Genomic DNA, 13,824 nt, shown 5'->3' on the forward strand with positions numbered 1-13,824 from the left:
CACAGACCGACTATCACTTTCCCAGAAGCATGGCTCACATCCTCGCCATGCCCCTTCCCTGCTGCCCCATGGCTAATCCTTTGGCTAGCCTTCATTTTTAGTTTCACCACATCTGTTTTTCTCTGTTCACCCCTGGTCTGCCGGGGTGGCCTCCCGATGGTCTCCCCTCCCCCAACTGTAGAGGTGGTTGTCCACACACTCCTGTGGGGGCTCATCACCTTTAAGGCCCAACAGAGAAGCCTTCCCAGCCCAGCCTCCTTCAGCCCTTCCCTTCTCTCCCATACTGTGACTCCATGCCCCAGACCTTACCCGATGCTCTATTGCCACACTCTGCGTCGCCTCTCCCTCCTCCTCCTTCCCGGCTCCTCTCAAGACTGCAGTTCTGACCTCTGAAAGGGGCCTTCCATCGTCCCTCCCTCTGCCAGCCTCTTCTCCCTGAGATGACCTTCCGTTTTTACTAAGTATGCACAGATACACAGACTGTGTCCATACAAAGAATATGTTGCCTCCTGCATGAGAACGTGAGATTCTTGGGGGCAAGGATCCCATCTTTGCATTTCTTTGTTTCCTCATCATTTACCTAGCACCTGGCACAAAGAAAGTGCTTAACGAAACAAATAAAAAAGTGCTTGCTGACTGGCTGATGTATGTGGATGAGCAGGAGGACCGGTATTTCATCTGCACAAGGATGATGGCTTCACTATGGGCAGTCTCTTCTCGCTCTATCCAAGCTCCCCTTATCACCAGAGAAAGGTCCCATCATGACTTGAAGGAAACCTTCGAGATCACTTAGTTCAAGGCTCTCCTTTTACAGACAAGGAAGCGGAGGTGCACAAAGGGACAGGCTGCCCCAGGGAGGAGTCAGAAAGATGCACCGGTCCCTGAATCTTACCTGGTTGTCTGGATGGTTTACAGTAAAGTAGCCCACACAGATGATGACTTCGTGGAGCAGGACTTCGCAGGAGTGGTGGGCGCAGTGCCATAGCAGAGAGCTGAGAATGTGCCGGAATGCCAGGGACAGCCCTTCTGCACCTACAATGGACTGACAGAGGGCAAAAGGGGTCATTTGTAATCGAAGTGGTGGCCCCTCCTACCTGAAGGAGCAGAGGAGTTTAATTAAAATAAGTAATGCCATTTTAAGATGACTTCTCATTGCTCTTTCAAGGGAACCTCAAATACCAAACCTTCATGCCAGCCCAATCAGTAATATATAATGTCACCTTTCCAGCAAAATCTGTGACCTAATGCAATCATGAGTGTGGGGCAGCTCTCTGCTTCTCCTAGTAATCACACATATGATTATGAGACACATCATTTAACTGGAAATCAGAAAAAGAGCAAAGCTCACGTGGTCACCTCTCAGAACTTAACTGACCACTGTCTGCAGGCTGTGCTGAGTCATTTGGGGAACGGGGCAAGTGCAGGACATACTGAGTGCTCCAGGCCCTTTTAGTGATACTATGAAGCAAGGAGAAAATCCTCATTTCTGTACAAGGGGCAAATCCTGTTTTCATTGGTTACCTGTGTGTTGCAAACAGAAGAGAAAGAAGAGGAATAATGAACAGTTTTTCAAATTCCTCTTGTCAAGTATGCTGTCCACAGCTTCCTGTTCAGGTCTGGGTTGGCCAGAAGGCCTTAAGGGACCGGCCGAGCTCCAAGACTTGGAAATAAACAGTTTCAAAAGTGGGAGGTTTCCAAGAGGGGGTGGGGTGGGGAAGGGCAGTTGGGACCTCTCAGCTTTAAGGCTTTCTGGTGTACTTTCTAAACTCAGTCAGTTAATGGGGGTGATGGACGAGAATCCAAATGTACCTGTGGCCTCTATTTAGTAAACATGTCAAGCAGACAGAGTGACCCAAGGTCAAAGGAGAAAAGCGAAGCCCAAGGACTAAGTTTAACTATCTAGAAAATGAAACAAGGCGACGGTGTGAGTCTTCAGGAAAGTGGTTCATCTTGAATGTTCCTTGACTTTGTCTTTGTTCAGAACAAATCTGTCGTGGTGTACAAGTGATAGAAAGCATTGTCCCCGGTACAATTTAGTCCAGGCTGTGAAATATCGTCATTTTAGCAAAGACTTCTGAAATGAAATGAATACACATTTCTGAAAGAAATGCCTGGCTAAATAAATCTTCAGCATTAGGGTCACCAGCCTGAGCAAGAATGACACTTTCCAGGTCCCAAGGCGAGTTTGGGTGCATTCTGCTCTTTGACATTTCTTCTGGCCTGTCCTAACTTCATTACTTATGTCCACCTGTAGTGTAACCTCATGCTCTCTGTTGAATTATCAAGAACAACAGATCCAGGGACATGTCAGTTTGAACAGAAAAATTAAACCTATTTTTAATTTTTATTTTGTTTTTTTTTTTTCCTTTTCCTTTTATTTATTTATTTAAAATTAAAGCCTTTTGTTTTCAAAATATATGCATGGAGAATTTTTCAACATTAACGCTTGCAAAATCTTGTATTCCAATTCCCCCCCCCCCTTTTCTCTACCCCCTCCTCTAGATGGCAAGTAATCCAATATATGTTAAACATGTAGACCCATTTTTAAAGGAGACGATTTCCTCTTTAGTCTCTGGGAGCAGTGCTGGATTTAGACTCAGGAGACACAGATTCACATCTTAGCTTTAACATGTATTTTGTTGTCTGACCTTGAGCAAAACTGACATGGGGAAGGCCTTCTCTCTGAAAATCTTAAAGTGCTTTGTAGATAAGTGGGATCTGTCATGATTTAGGCAGAATTACCCAATCAGTACAGGGCTCATCATCCAGTGGTTAAAGCTATCCAAAGAAAGGAGATCTATATTATCCTAGCTTAGGGCTCAGCGAGCCAGTACTCATCCTGGAATTCAACTGTTTTCTGAAGCTAGGAAATACTATTCCTCTTTTATTGGCACATAATGAAATGGGATCAGAATCAGCAGGTGGTGTTCCTCAAACTGCTCCCTTCTGTCCCCATCTTCTACTTAGTCTAAACCGCGCTTGGCATTTTTCTGTCTCCCCGTCTTGAATGTAGCTTGTATAATCTCATTTTCTAGAGAGAAGAGCCCGGGCAACATCCTCAGAGATGTTTGTTGGAAGGGCTTTGGATCTCTCCTTTGCATCCTTTACTTTGCTGTCTGAATTGTTACAGGATCTTAGGCTTAGTTTGAAGAGACCCTAGAAATCATCAGTTCCAATCTCTTCATTCTTGAGGAAAGAGCAGCCTGGAGAGTGGCGGGAGAGGCTGGCTCCCCTCATCAGGCTCCCTTCTGGAGCCCTTTTTAGTCTGCTCAGATCCCACCTCCTTGTTGCTCAGATTGGGTCGTCTGTCTCTCCAGAATCCATCAACAAGCTACTTTTATTAGTCTCCTCTTCTCCCTCTAGACGATGGCTTTTGTGTCATAGACCCCTTTAGCAATAGTTTGACTCTGGACCCTTTCTCAGAATGATGCTTTTAAGTGCAAAAAACCCACACAGGATCACAAAGAAAATTAATGATATTGAAATATGTTTGCCAGACTGTTTAGAAAACAAGTTCTCAGGCCAGAGGCTCAGAACTCCCATAGACTATCCGAATAGCCCTTACTACTTCTTAAGGTCTCTTTTCCAATCAGCCTTCTTAATATGAGCAATCTGACAAGAGAGTGTAAGGAAAAGCCGGAGGGCAGCCAGGTGGTACAGTGGCTTAAGCTCTGGGCTTGGAATCAGGAAGACTCCACAAAATTATGCTGTCATAATAACATTTTTATATTATCTAATTATTACAGTGGATCAGATCCTGCGCATGTCTGGAAAACGGACTCTTCTATTGCTTCTATCTTTTATTTAAGGAGATTATGAAGTGGGCACCTTTTTTTGTGACGCTGTTCTTCACTAATGGAAGTGCATTTAAAAACATTCCACCTTCTACAAATGATCTTTCCTCACTCACCACTCCCTAAAATGCTCTGAATCTTCCATTACCCAAAGTAAACACTTTTCTGTTTAATCTGGAAACATCTTCATGTTTAGTCAGTGGTCTGTCCCCATCAGGGAGCTCTTTCGGGAGCTCCTTGAGGGCAGGGCAGGGTTCTCTCTCTCGTGCCCAGTGCCGGTTCAGGGGCCGCAAGTCAAACATGACACGTTTTTAATCACGTCAACAGTGAGGGTGGCCCTTCCTGCAGATGCTAAGGAGTGACTGCCTGCAGTGGTCTAAGGGCCAGGGTACAGACATGTACTGGCAGCGGACCAGGGAGGATGACGGCAACAGGCTCTCTCCCGGGATCTCCAGTTTTGGGGTCCCGGTTTATTACAAGACAGAGATGGCTAACAGGCTTCAAAGGCTTCTTTTAAATGGGCACTGGCTGTCCAAGGAAGTGAGAGGAACCTGGAGATCCACTGGGCTGGGGGGCTGGGGAGGAAGGGGAACCAGGAAGCTGCAGAATGGGGATCACAAAGAAAGGAGCCCAGAGAAGTGCCAGGTGGCAAGCAGAAGGCCAGGGAACGCAAAGTCCAAAAGAGCCTCCTGGGGGCAGGGCAGCAAGCCGCTCTCAAGTGCACCTGGCAAAGACACAGGAGGCAGTGTCCTTCCTCCGGGAGCTTAACTTCCACAGAGGAGACACAACAGAGCCAGGTAAGTGTGCTAACTAAGGAGATGAGGAAAGGCCAGGGCTGAGGAGGTCTGGGGGAGAGAGATGGGCTGCATTTCAAGCAGGGCAGACAGCCTGGGGAGAGGCCACAAAGGAATGGGAGGCTAAGCAGGGGGAATGACAAGGAGGCCAGTGTATCTGACAGGAGAGGGCAAGAAGGGAAATGATGTGGAGTGAGGCTGAAGAGAAGTTGGAGCTGGATGGTGAAAGCCTTTTGAGGCTCTCGAGGTCGGCCAGTCCAACCCCTTAATTTTACCATTGGGGTAACTGAGGCAGAGAAGGTGACCTGCTCAGGTCTGAAGCAAAATCTGAATTCAGGTCTTCTTTATTTTATTCCACAGGTAGCAGGGGATCACTGATGCTTCTTGAAGACAGACATGACATGGGAAGATTCTTTTGGCAGTTTTTGTGGAAGAGAGAGTTGGTAAGTAAGCCATGCAGTGAGGAGGCAGGGCAGATGTGGGAAGTGCCTGAGTTAGGTAAGGGGGCTTGTGAGTGGAGAGAAGGGGGTGTGTGTAAGGAGGGGATGGGATAACAGCAGAGTCCAGACCATGGAGGAGCTCATGGAGGACTGGAGACAACTGGAAGAACGCTCTCAATGGAAGCAGAAAAGTCAGGAGAAGAGGGGGCATCTGGGGGAAGAGAGTGAATTCTCCATCAGACAGGGTGGGCCTGAGAGGTCTAGAGGACATCCAGCCAGAGATCTTCAACAGGTGGTTGGAGATGGGAAAAAGGAGATAAGCAGATGCTAGAGCTGGCTACACGGACTTGGGAAACATCTGTGTAGAAACGTTCACAGAACCTGTGAGAGTTGAGGAGGTTACTGAGGGGAGGTAGAGAGAGAAAGAGCAGAGCTGGGGGTCCAGGAAAGAGCCTGGTGCCTTCACTTGGGGGACTGGACAACTGAGGTTGAGGATAATGGTACTGTACAGAAGACTGAGAACTAGTCAGCCAGACAGAAGGAAAACCAGGAGAAAGCCACATCACAGAAGTCCAGAGAGAAGGGTGTCAAGGATTCAGAGAGCTGATGACAAAGATGAGGAAAAAGGTCATTGGCTCAAAGAATCAGATCACGTTTGACATTGAAGAAAGCAGTTTCAATCGAATGGTGAAGCTGAAAATGAGGCCGAAAGAAATGGCGGCGAGGAGGTGACGTGTGCATCTAGATTTGGCTGGGAAAGGATGAGAACTTGCGGGACGCTAAGGAAAAGCTCATGAACACATTAAGCTATCAAGAGCACAAGGGATGGCTTTGGGGTGTCAAATCGCTTGTCAGACAGTGGGCGGAGAGCTTGGCTTCCATTCAGATCCAGCCTGGAGGTCCCTTCTAATTATCCTCAGGCGTTAGGCAGACTACAGCAATGGAGTTAAATAAAAGGAGACCTAAACCTGGAGCACAGAGAAATCTGGATTCAAATTCTATCTCCTCATCAGTTAACCTCTCTGTGCCTGTAAAATGAAGATAGCCTGACCTCAGGTTGTGGTGAGGTCAAATGAGAATTTGCAAAGCTGAAAGCACGAGAGAAATGCTAATATTTAGCATCAGTAAGTATTCTTTCTCTTAAAACTCAATTCATGGCAGTTCAACAAGCATTTGTAAATGGGGCCAAGAAATAATAAAATAATAAAAAGCCTCATCAATGTGATAACTTGTAGAATCTGTCCAACAGGCCCCCATGAGATGCTGTCTATAATGTGAACACTAAAGATGCTCCACAAATTCCTCCTCTTCTCCAGTAGGGGAGAAAATACATTCTGACAAAATAAAAAAATAAATGTCTTTCATCAGCAAAATTTCTTTAGACACTAGGGGTCAGAATAGATTATCTCTAAGGTCCCTTCCTGTTCTGATTCTTAAGATCCCATGACGACTGCTGATCCAAGTCATTATAAACGCAAAAAGACTACACAAAGGGTCTCATTGCAGTTCTGCTGAATTATTTGTGTTCTGGGTTCCATCTCAAGGTGTAAATATTTTAAATGTTGTATTTAGTTTTCTAAGCTAGCTTCAGATAGGTAAAAAAACAGCATTTCTTGATGACTCCGTTTCACACATTTTCTTTCACATTTAGAACAGAAAAAATATCAATTAGGTAAATGCATGTTTGTCATCAACTATTTTTTAGAGATCTAATGTTTTTTATATAAGGACAATTGAAGGCCCAGATTTTTAGCATTCATATCTTTCCACCTTTTCTCCTCTCAGCAAAGCAATTCCTCTAAACTTAAAGTCCACATCACTTGCCAAATATCTTCATTTTAAATGAATCCATTTGCTAAGAAATTAACTGAATGTAAGTGTTCATTTCTTGAAATCTGGTTTGCTCCAAAAGACCGGTGTTCTTGAAAATTAAAATTCCTGTGTAAGAAAGCCTATTTTTGTGTTTTGAAATTCTAGTATAAGGCATTTTTTTCTTTGTTTGGTTACAGGGATTTGCACTTTTGACTATAAATATCTTTCAGAATGAATAAAAAGTTAAATCTTCCTTAAACAATCTTATCAAAATAATTTATCCAGTTTTTGTGTTCTGTTTACATACAAACCCCACTGTTTCCTTATATTTAAAAGCTGGTATAAGATATCAAATTGCTTACTGTCCCGGGAAGGGGGGAGGTGAAGGAGGAAGAGAGAAAATTTGGAACTCAAAATTAAAAAAAGGACTTTTTAAATTGTCTCAACGTGTAACTACAGAAAAAATATTTTTTTTAAAAAAAGGTTGATACAAGGACAACCCTTTGATGTGAAGAAGCCTGATGGAAGGACTTGCTCCATCTCTTGTTGGCTACACAACATGGCTTCTTGGGATTCAGTGATCTAGAAACAAACCTTTGTGTCAGTTCAGAATGAACAGATTAACTTCTTATAGTGCGGAGCACAAACAAAAAATGAGGTTGGTTACCTGAAAAGCTGGCAGATCAAGGACTGCAAAGCTGTTGAAGAAACGTAAACTCTGAAGGGCAACTTGGAGAGTGCTCTGGGCGTAGCTGTCTTTGGGGCTGGCGGTAGTGGGGTCTGAGATGGTGCCATGGAAGAGAATACAGTAGAGCATGTGTAAGACTCCAACTAGATCTGTGGCTTGAAGAGCTGCTGCTAATCCTGTGGGGTCCTGACGTATTTTATCAAATATGTCCCACGACCTGGACAAAGAAACATTAAACTCTTTAAATGGAAATCAACTGTAGGATGTTAATGTTTTATTAGGTCAAATGGAACAAAATAAGTAGACCGTTAAAAGGAAACCATCTGAGTTGTATAATAAGGTAACAAGAAACCACAAGGAAGAAATCCAGCACTTCCATCAAATGTCTGTATGTATGCTGCTTATTGAGACATTCTGCCTTGTACCTTGCAGAAGTCCCTCACTGCTCAGAGGAGGTAACCAGCATCTTGGGGTTAAAATGCATGAATGTTACCCTCCCCATGCAGGTATCATCAGGGCAGACTCCAGAAGACCCGGGGTAGAATCTTGGTTCTGCTACCAATCAGACTTAAGAGGGAGGAAGTTCTTTTCTTTCTGAATCTCTGGGTCATCTCAGAAATTAGGGTAATCAAAACAGAAAACCTAAAAAGTCCTTTCCAGGCCTAAGTTCTATATACTATGAATGCCATTTGGCACTACTTCTTTCTCTAATCATATCAGGTGAGTATTATTCTCCCTAATGCAAGGAGCTACACACGTACACAATAGTGCAGACCTTTTTTAAACACACACACACACACACACACACACATACATATATCTCCTCTTGGAAGGAGGTAACCAGAAGTTTTCAAAAATCAAAATGTGAACTTGGTTCATCATCCTTATAGCCCTTATGAGGAGTTATAAAAACAGAGGTGATGGCAGCAGAAAAGGCTGAGGTGGGGAGGGTAACCCAACTATGCTCTGGACTGCTTCTGTAAAAAAGCATTATTAAGCTCAACTTAGTGCTGGCAAATAGGTTTAGGGTTAGCAGTTTTTGAACAAGAAGAGTATTGGCATTTGTAGCTCTGTTATGTCAGACTTGGTCAGTACTGACCAAGTCAATAACTGATAATGGAAACAACCACAGGCCATGTTTACATAGGCTTCAAGATCTATACAGTACTTTACAAATGTTATCTCACCTCATTTTCACATGGACCTTTTATAAAGTAGGCACTACAGCCATGATTTTCCACATGGTAAAGAAACCGAAGCAGGTGAGTGACTTAAAAGATCATAGAATTTAAGGCTGGAAAGGGCCTCCGAGCTCATTTGGTTATGGAGAGGAGATAGACCGAGATTTTAGTTCTTTGACTTAAATTACTGGACCTCTTAGGAGCTGTTTTCTCCTCTAAAATATGAAATGTTTGGACGTGATAGGCTTTGAGATTAATTTGAGCTCTAAATCCTAAGAATTTATGTGGTAGCACACAAGATTTAAACCCATGTTTAATAACAGCAAACCCAGCCTTCATTTCTTTATATCACACGTTGTTTAGTTATCAAAGTATTTTTGAGGCAATGTCACTTATGAAATCCCAGCTGCTCTCGATGTATGGGGACCTTGGTTCCCACCGGTGGGTGTCCACAGCGAGGAATAAGATGAAGAGCTTCGGCTTCACACCATCCCTTCTGCTCCCTGGGCCCTCCAATACTGAGCTGATCTCCCTGCTGCTTCAGCCACAAGAATCCATTGGGCCCCTTCAATTATGCCATTGATTAGTGTTTCAGAACCATCTTACTGGAGTTTATTCCCTCTTTAATAACCTGTACTGATGGTCATCCATGCTCTAGGGAAGGGGAACTCACATCACTTCACTGTACTTTTGGGCAAGCCACTGCAACTAACCAACTATCCTCCTCACTCAGCCGATAATATACCATTTTATAAAAGTAGCTGTTATTTTTAGAAGAAAATAATGCTCTTAACCATTTCTTAGCAAAAACATCGCTCCCCAATATATTCCACCCAACTCTCCCTTGCACAAAGTAGCAGTGCTAAGCCAAATAAATGGATGCTTTGGCCTTGCCTGGCAATGTCAGTGGCTCATTATTTCTCTACCAATTGTTTCTGCTTTGGCCAGAAACCCTTCTCCTCCCAGATTGTTATTTGTTTTTGTTTTTCACTAAATAAAAGAAATCATTTTCTGCCTCCTTTCTTAGCTGGCCTTAATCACTGATTGGGCCTACCTCAGACAAACTGAGACCTGTTGAAGACCTCAGCTTAAAAAGGCCAAGGTCTTCCCCTGCATCGAAGGCGTCCTCCAGATGTCCTGTTCTGTCTGGCCATTGGACTAGAGGGCTCTGGAGGGGACAGTGAGGCTGGTGACCTTGCCCAACTCTCTCTCCTTTTTGAGAAGGAATGAAAAACCGAAGCTGAAAGGGGGTAATTAGGGTTTATCAGTCAGTCTGGCCAGTGCTGGTCAGAGAATTGCTATGATGTCCTTCCAGGGCTTTCTTCTCTGTTCCTGCGGTCACTGTGCACTCAGTGCTCTCTCTCTCTGAACATGTGGTTTCATTGGTAGAGGAAACTTTCCATGGAGAAACTCCCTTTGCTGAAGTGGGTCCACATTTGCCCTGCTGCATGGGGCACCAAGGATAAACCCAAGAGGTCAGCCTGCATTCAGGTCCTCTTGATTTTGTGTCATTCCTCCATCCCCTCTAGGAAACCATGTTCTTTTTGTTCTCTTGGTTTTGCTTATGATGCTCTACATCAGTTCAAGTCTTCTTGATTTTCTCTGGATTCTGAGCATTTGCTTGATCTCTCTTCTCTCTTCTCTCTCTTTTCTCTCTTTTCTCTCTTTTCTCTCTTTTCTCTCTCTCTCTCTCTCTCTCTCTCTCTCTCTCTCTCTCTCTCTCTCTCTCTCTCTCTCTCTCTCTCTCTCTCTCTCTCTCTCTCTCTCTCTCTCCCCCTGAGGCAACTGGGGTTAAGTGACTCGCCCAGGGTCACACAGCCAGGAAGTGTTAAGTGTTTGAGGCCAGATTTAAACTCAGGTCCTCCTGACTTCAGGGCTGGTGCTCTATCCACTGGTGAGTCACTGGTCAGTCACCTCTCTCTCTCTCACACACACACATACACACACACAGAGCTCCTTTAGATCAGGGAATGTTGTTTTGCCATTCCTTGCCTCCTTAGGCAAGTATCTGATATATAGTAGGTACTTAATAAATAATGGTCATTTCTGACATAGCAACATTATATTCCTTTACATTGATACATGCAACAAGTTGTTCAGAAGGTCTTCAGTCAACAGGTAAATACTGTTTCTAGTATTCTAGACAAAAAGGCTATGAATATTTTGCTTTTTATCAGATCTTTTTCAATGTCTTTGACCTTCTTGGGGAATACATCCAGTAATGAAATGAATAATTTTTAGTAACTTCTAGGACAGTTGCAAAATTTTCCCCTAAAACAACTGCATCAAATTATAGCTCCATCAACATTATATTTGTGATTGTCTTCCATACATCTTTCCATAGTTAAACTTTCCACTAAGTACTTAAATAATGTTAAACTGTGAGCCATGTGCACAGATTACTTATTTACTGAATTGCTGGGTACCCAAGCATTCGAGACCTTTACCTCACTTTCCCATAGGCCACTGATAATCTGCCAGATGGCAATGATTTTCCCTATACAGCAGGGTCACATCAGAACCAGTGACCCAGAGGTGAGAGGGAAGAAGTCTAATGCTGTGTTAACAATGTCAGGGTAACAAAGAAGCCTAATTCAGTTTTTGCACAAAAATGAAAAACTTTCAGAAATAGTAGTACTTGTTCTTTTTGTATGAAGGTTTTCCAGATGATCAGGGAGTCTTTTACTCTGTTGTGGCTTTGTATATTTTTAACATGGTAGCTTGAAATTTTCACAGTGAAATATTGTTTTATACTTTGATTAGATGGATTTCACCTGGCTTCTCATTTTTTCTGGGAAACAAATGGCAAGATATGGAGGTAATTCAAAGTTCAAACTCATGACACCAGAATGAAGAAGAGATAAAAAAATGGGTTAGTTATTTTACAAAGCAGGAAGGAATCAATCATGTAGTGTTCGGCTTCTTCAGATTCTGGCGCGCTGCTCTATCTTGTGCTGGCTGTTCCTGGAAAACATATTCAGGATGCTCATCAAACCAAATTGAGTCTTATTGGTCATGGTAATTTATGATGTCAAACAAAAAAGGCTTCCATTAAAAAGACAGGAGACTCTCGTTTTAACCTACCTTCTCATTTCAGCTTAGCATCTGCAGATTTATTATGAAGCCTACACTTTCTTGGCTAAACAAACATGTAAACTGTTCTGAAATATCCACCTCACAAAAACTCCACCAACAAACATGGAGTGAGATATTCTGACACAATCTGTGTGACTGTGAGGAATTCTGTCAGAAAAGGCGGCTATAATTTTGTTTCTTCCTGGGACTTATGGGTTGCTATCCACGATGGTTATGTTTTTAATTATTTAGTCTTAAAGAGTTCAACTAAATTAGAAAACCAAACTAGCCACTATGTCCCAGTTCATAGTCAGACCGCACGCCCAGAAGCAAGAAAGACAAAAACAAAGTACAACTGTGCAACTGGAAACTCTGAAAGATTTTTAAAAATAAGCCGAGGGAAACGGATTTTCAGTTTCGCTCCTCTTCTCTGTCTGATCGAGCTGTAAGAGATTGCTATGTGTATTTTGATCCTATGTATATGTTACTGTCACTAGTGATTGCCTTGAAGAGGTAGCTTGCGGCTCAGTGAGCCTAGAGGCAGGGAGACCTGAACTCAAGTCCAGCCTCAGATACTTCTAGCTGGGTGACTCTGGGCACACTTACGCTCTTCCTGCCTGACTAAATAGATCTTTTGGATCCAGGATCTGCCAAGAAGACCCCTAATGGAGGACATGAAGGCCCAGAAACAAGAAAAAATGACAGCCTCAGGAGGCGTCTCCTCGTGGCGCAGTTCTCAGCCCACTCCTCCTCAAGAGTCCATGATTTCTAGGCACTTGTGAGCACGTCTACCCCCTCCCCATCAGCGTGAGCTGCCTCCTAGCACAGTGCCTTCTGCTGCACTGAATCTGAATCTGTCACCACAACCTTTCCTGACTTCTGACTTGGGCTGTCCAGGCTCTGGCAGGGGCTGCCCCCGAACTGGAAAGAAGTCAAATGTGGGCCTGGAGATGGAGCGAAGGTCTGAAGCACAGCCTAGCTCAGCCTGGAGAGCGTCTTCACCAGATCAGCCACAGGGTGATTAATTTTTTGGCCACGGTAACTGTCTAAGACCATATACTAAGTCGTAGAGGGGTGGGTGTTGGCAGAGAGAGTGCCCACATATCAAGGAAATTACAGATCTTTGAATTATTGAAGTAATATAATTTAATTATAGTTTTCATAGACACATGATTTAGAACTAGAAGGGACTTTAGCAAGTCACTTAGTTCAGCACCCTCATTTTATGGAGGAACAAAGTGAGGGCTTGGGAGGTCAAATCCTTCCCTAAAGTCCCACAGGCAGAGGAGGCAGATCTGCAACACGATTGACAAGCCACGCTCTCTCCACGCCCATCATGACCGGCCAAATATTGCGATCTGGACAACTAGCCCTGCCAGGGTCGGAGGTACGTCACCAGCAAGCCACTCGATCACTGGTGCATTCTTTGAGCAGGGCAGCCCATGAAACAGAGAAATGTGTTTTCTTATTAGGCAGAGACCATAGCTTTGTGATGATCCCATTTAATTAGAAGCTTCAAATTATAAACTATATATTACATTATTATACTATATTTCTATATACAAATTATTATGCTATAAAATATAGCCTTTCTCTGGTCTCTACTGAAGACAATGCAAGTATTTCTGTTTAGAATAAATTAGGATACCTCTCATTGAGGTGACTACCATCAATATCCACAGACCTGATACAGCATACGGTCTCATACTTTTGAGGGGTATCACTTAAAAGACGCACACAGTTACGCAGCTGGAAGGGTCCCTAGAGATGAACTGCATGTCCTCAGGGACATGGGTTAATGGATACAACTTTGGAACTGGAATCAGGGGAGACATGAATTTGGATCTTACCTTTGACCTCCATTAGGTTTGGGATGATGGGCAAATTCTTTAACTTCTTTATGCCCCAGATTTTCTGATCAATTAAGATAATGATAATTTTAGTACCTACATAGGTTATTGTGAGGAACAAATGATAGAATCTATGCAAAGTAGTTTTAGTTTGTAAATATCAGTGATTATCAAGGTCACATTGTAAAAA

General features: G+C 43.4%; 1 protein-coding gene across 2 annotated transcripts in view; it reads right to left on the reverse strand.

Annotated features, from left to right (window-relative positions):
• SCAPER (S-phase cyclin A associated protein in the ER) overlaps window positions 1-13,824 on the reverse strand; it is a 370,936-nt gene that overhangs the window by 39,723 nt on the left and 317,389 nt on the right. For both annotated transcript variants that reach the window (XM_074296499.1, XM_074296500.1), the window contains 2 exons: window positions 7,508-7,745; window positions 893-1,042 (listed from right to left, as the gene is read on the reverse strand). In XM_074296499.1, coding sequence (XP_074152600.1) covers window positions 893-1,042; window positions 7,508-7,745 — 388 coding nt within the window. The remainder of the gene's footprint in view (window positions 1-892; window positions 1,043-7,507; window positions 7,746-13,824) is intronic.

Source organism: Sminthopsis crassicaudata, chromosome 2 (assembly GCF_048593235.1).
Source record: "Sminthopsis crassicaudata isolate SCR6 chromosome 2, ASM4859323v1, whole genome shotgun sequence".
In the NCBI taxonomy this organism is placed as follows: domain Eukaryota; kingdom Metazoa; phylum Chordata; class Mammalia; order Dasyuromorphia; family Dasyuridae; genus Sminthopsis; species Sminthopsis crassicaudata.